General features: G+C 46.5%; 1 protein-coding gene across 1 annotated transcript; it reads left to right on the forward strand.

Annotated features, from left to right (window-relative positions):
- The first annotated feature begins 1,081 nt into the window (after positions 1–1,081).
- Positions 1,082–2,541, forward strand: LOC134291036 (uncharacterized). The gene is made up of 2 exons (XM_062858295.1): positions 1,082–1,167; positions 1,317–2,541. The coding sequence occupies exons 1-2, from the start codon at positions 1,082–1,084 to the stop codon at positions 2,539–2,541; spliced, it is 1,311 nt and encodes a 436-aa protein (XP_062714279.1).
- Positions 2,542–3,896: the final 1,355 nt, after the last annotated feature.

Here is a 3,896-nt window from a genome sequence, read left to right on the forward strand (position 1 = left end):
AACTGAAACCTGAGGATTGCGGACTGAAATTTGACAGCAGCCAGGCTGCTGCCAAACCTCCAAAATGATCAGAGTGTGCCTGGATACAAGTTTGGTTTGCTTAGTCACGTTAAAACAAGTGAAACATTTAATGACACACAAACTTTGCCGTTAGATACGAAAACGTTTAAAACGTTTTATCTGTGAGAAAATTATGTGTGAAACTTGCCTAAAATTTGTAAATTGTTCTTCGAAGCCCATAATGACCAAGTCAGCTGAATATACGTTTTATTGTAGCTTTTGCTGTAATCGATATGTTTGAGCCTTGGTTTAAACGTTGTGTGAAGTAGTTTATGCGTGTACTTCGAAATTGATCTCCATAGAGATAAGAAACTTTACAACGGGGAGCACTGGAAGAAAGAGTACGTGCTCAAATTGAATAACCAAAAAAGTTGAGTCCGCATCCCTCAGACTGAAACCTAAATCGCGAAACGCGTGGGCCGTCGTCGCCGCCGCCGTTGGCGTTGTCATGGTAGCGCGCTCCGTTGAAGGAAGTAGGAAATTGACCAAGCCTCCTCGTGCGCAACGCCGCCGCCGAGCCGTCGACGCGGATGACTTGGATTTGGCGGAGGTAGTGGCGGATTCGTAAGAAAATGTAACACCACTCGCGTGTAACGGACCCGGAGCTGTTGAATGTTAGCTGGCTGTCAGGTGATTGCCAAGGAAGTTGCCGTTTGTGGGCGGCCGGCAGGAGCTTTAGGTCGATATTTTGTGTGTGCACGCGGCTGTTGATATACCTACCGTGAACGGCGCGGCGGACGGTTATGAGTGGCGATTTATGGGAAATTCCGGGTTAGCTGAACGCAGCACTTTTTTCAGCTCCTTGTGTGTGATACCTTGGGGTTCACTAATGTAGGGTAGAGATAGTTGTTACTTTCGCCGGTACAACTCGCTGGCATCCGTGTCTTGGTAATTTGTGTGCCATTAGACCGTCGACGCTGGTGTTAGCAACAATTTCTCTAAACGTAATTTTCTGTCGAATCATCACCTGTGCCGATTGGTGTCATGTGCTTTTTGTGGCAAGGCGATCCCAGCCAGGAAAATGCGGAATTTGCCTATCTCGAACCCCAAGGTGTACCGAATGCAAAGCAAAGCAAAGATAACCGTACACATCGTAGTTGCTACTAGGTGATTGACCAGGACAATCGAAGTTGCACAGAGAACCATTGAATGTCGAAGCTTGGGACTTGCTAACCATTCTCAATGTGCACAAGAGTTCAACATTTGAAAGTCAGTATCGGCGCCGGCCACGTCCTTACGGTCCTTGGCCAAAGAAGGCCAAAGGCCAAAGAAGGAAAAAGACCAAAGGCTAAAGGCCAAAGAAGGCCAAAGGCCAAAGAAGGCCAAAGGCCAAAGAAGGCCAAAGGCCAAAGAAGGCCAAAGGCCAAAGAAGGCCAAAGACCAAAGGCCAAAGAAGGCCAAAGGCCAAAGAAGGCCAAAGGCCAAAGAAGGCCAAAGGCCAAAGAAGGCCAAAGGCCAAAGAAGGCCAAAGACCAAAGGCCAAAGAAGGCCAAAGGCCAAAGAAGGCCAAAGGCCGAAGAAGGCCAAAGGCCAAAGACCAAAGGCCAAAGAAGGCCAAAGGCCAAAGAAGGCCAAAGGCCAAAGAAGGCCAAAGAAGGCCAAAGGAAAAAGAAGGCCAAAGAAGGCCAAAGGCCGAAGAAGGCCAAAGGCCAAAGAAGGCCAAAGGCCAAAGAAGGCCAAAGACCAAAGGCCAAAGGCCAAAGAAGGCCAAAGGCCAAAGAAGGCCAAAGGCCAAAGAAGGCCAAAGGCCAAAGAAGGCCAAAGGCCAAAGAAGGCCAAAGGCCAAAGAAGGCCAAAGGCCAAAGAAGGCCAAAGGCCAAAGAAGGCCAAAGACCAAAGAAGGCCAAAGGCCAAAGGCCAAAGAAGGCCAAAGGCCAAAGAAGGCCAAAGGCCAAAGAAGGCCAAAGGCCAAAGAAGGCCAAAGGCCAGAGGCCAAAGAAGGACAAAGGCCAAAGAAGGCCAAAGACCAAAGGCCAGAGACGGCCAAAGACGGCCAAAGGCCAAAAAAGGCCAAAGGCCAAAGAAGGCCAAAGGCCAAAGAAGGCCAAAGGCCAAAGAAGGCCAAAGGCCAAAGGCCAAAGAAGGCCAAAGGCCAAAGAAGGCCAAAGGCCAAAGGCCAAAGAAGGCCAAAGGCCAAAGAAGGCCAAAGGCCAAAGAAAGCCAAAGGCCAAAGAAGGCCAAAGGCCAAAGAAGGCCAAAAGCCAAAGAAGGCCAAAGGCCAAGGGCCAAAGAAGGCCAAAGGTCAAGAAAGGCCAAAGAAGACCAAAGGCCAAAGGCCAAAGGTCAAAGTCAAAGGCTAAAGCCAAAGATCAAAGCCAAAGACCAAAGTCAAAGGCCAAAGCCAAAGGCCAAATCCAAAGGCCAAAGCCAAACGTCAAAGCCAAAGGCCAAAACAAAACCCAATCCAAATCCAGTGGAAATTTCCCACTTAGAGTGAAGATCTCCTCTTCTGCGATGTTCGTTGACATACGTACATTGTAGCAGCTCTTCATTGAATTTACATTTCACAGTTGGTTTAACAGTTTAGTAAGCTGACCTTCACACTTAGCTTTACGATTCACCACATTGCCACATTATTTCTCATTGCTCCTCCAAGTCGCAAAGTGATTTCATCGCCGTAAGATTTAGCGTCACTTACGTCAATCAGATTCAAACGCCACCACCATGCTCATTGGCGTTTGTGGTTAATCATCATTCGACTGCCTAATTAAGTTTATAAAAGTGTTGACACCCAGTCCAGTTTGTAAAGCTTCACATCTAATAAATGTGTGGCGGCTTGTGTCTGTCAGAAATGTAATCTAACGCTTTACTCTAGGAGGCAATCAGCGCTCGCAAAAGACTTCTACTTAGTCATAAGACCAAAAAGAAGAAGCAGAAGTAGGAAGGAGACGTCGTCGTCGTCGTCGTTTCCGCCGGTATGGCGTTTTCATTCATGAAAACGTGCTAATCTATTCTAACAACATGTGCGCGAACGCACATGACACCCACTGGTTGGCTGGCTATTAGCTAGACTGAACCGACGACTGACTCCGACTCGTCGTCGACTACTGCCTAATATGGAATAAATAACAAAGAAGTGTAATGGTGGTGATACTGTAGGGAAAAAAAAAACGAAACGACGAGATATGGCGAATACTGCTTTATGGCTGCTGGTTGTTTGGATTGCCCGATGGAGGATGCAATAAATCATAAATGTCTCGTGATATTTGGTCGTGATGGTAATCAAAATTGTGTCCAACTTGCTTCATGAGGAAGCGAGCTCAGCGTAGCTCTAATATTCATAAGAAGCTGAGTCAGATGAGTTGTTTTGTTATCTAATCTTTAAGAATAGTTATTATCAATAAAAGCAATTGCATAGACCTAAATATCCCACACACTCCGATATTAAAATTTAATTCAAATGAAAATAGTGCATTTCACCCCACACTCCCATTAGAACAGAACAACTGCCCAGGTGCTTGAATTTCAATTTACGCCAATATCAATGCCCATCGTAACTAACGCGCAAAATTTCGGCAGCTAGAAAAATCGCACCATACATTACTGACCTGGTTTTATGAATCATCGCTCATGTGACGACGGACGGATGGTCGGCCGGGGCAACGATCGCGCAGCGATACGTTGTTCATGATCGTACACGTTGGGTCCGGTTGGTATGGTACAGTTTTGATTACGCTTGGTTGACGACGATAACGATGATGATGGTAATGATGATAATGACGAGTAGGATAGGTAGAGTACTAGGTTTTGGACTTTGAGTATTTACTTTTGGTAGGGTTTTGGATACGCCCAAGCTGGATCGGGCATTGTTAGGAAGTATCGTGACTATTTCGGCA

This window comes from Aedes albopictus, chromosome 3 (assembly GCF_035046485.1).
Source record: "Aedes albopictus strain Foshan chromosome 3, AalbF5, whole genome shotgun sequence".
NCBI classification, from domain to species: domain Eukaryota; kingdom Metazoa; phylum Arthropoda; class Insecta; order Diptera; family Culicidae; genus Aedes; species Aedes albopictus.

Coding starts and splice junctions, on each gene's coding strand:
- LOC134291036 (XM_062858295.1), top strand. CDS start 1,082: ATGCGGAATTTGCCTATCTCGAACCCCAAGGTGTACCGAATGCAAAGC. Junction 1,168..1,316: donor CACATCGTAGTTGCTACTAG/GTGATTGACCAG, acceptor TGGCCAAAGAAG/GCCAAAGGCCAAAGAAGGAA.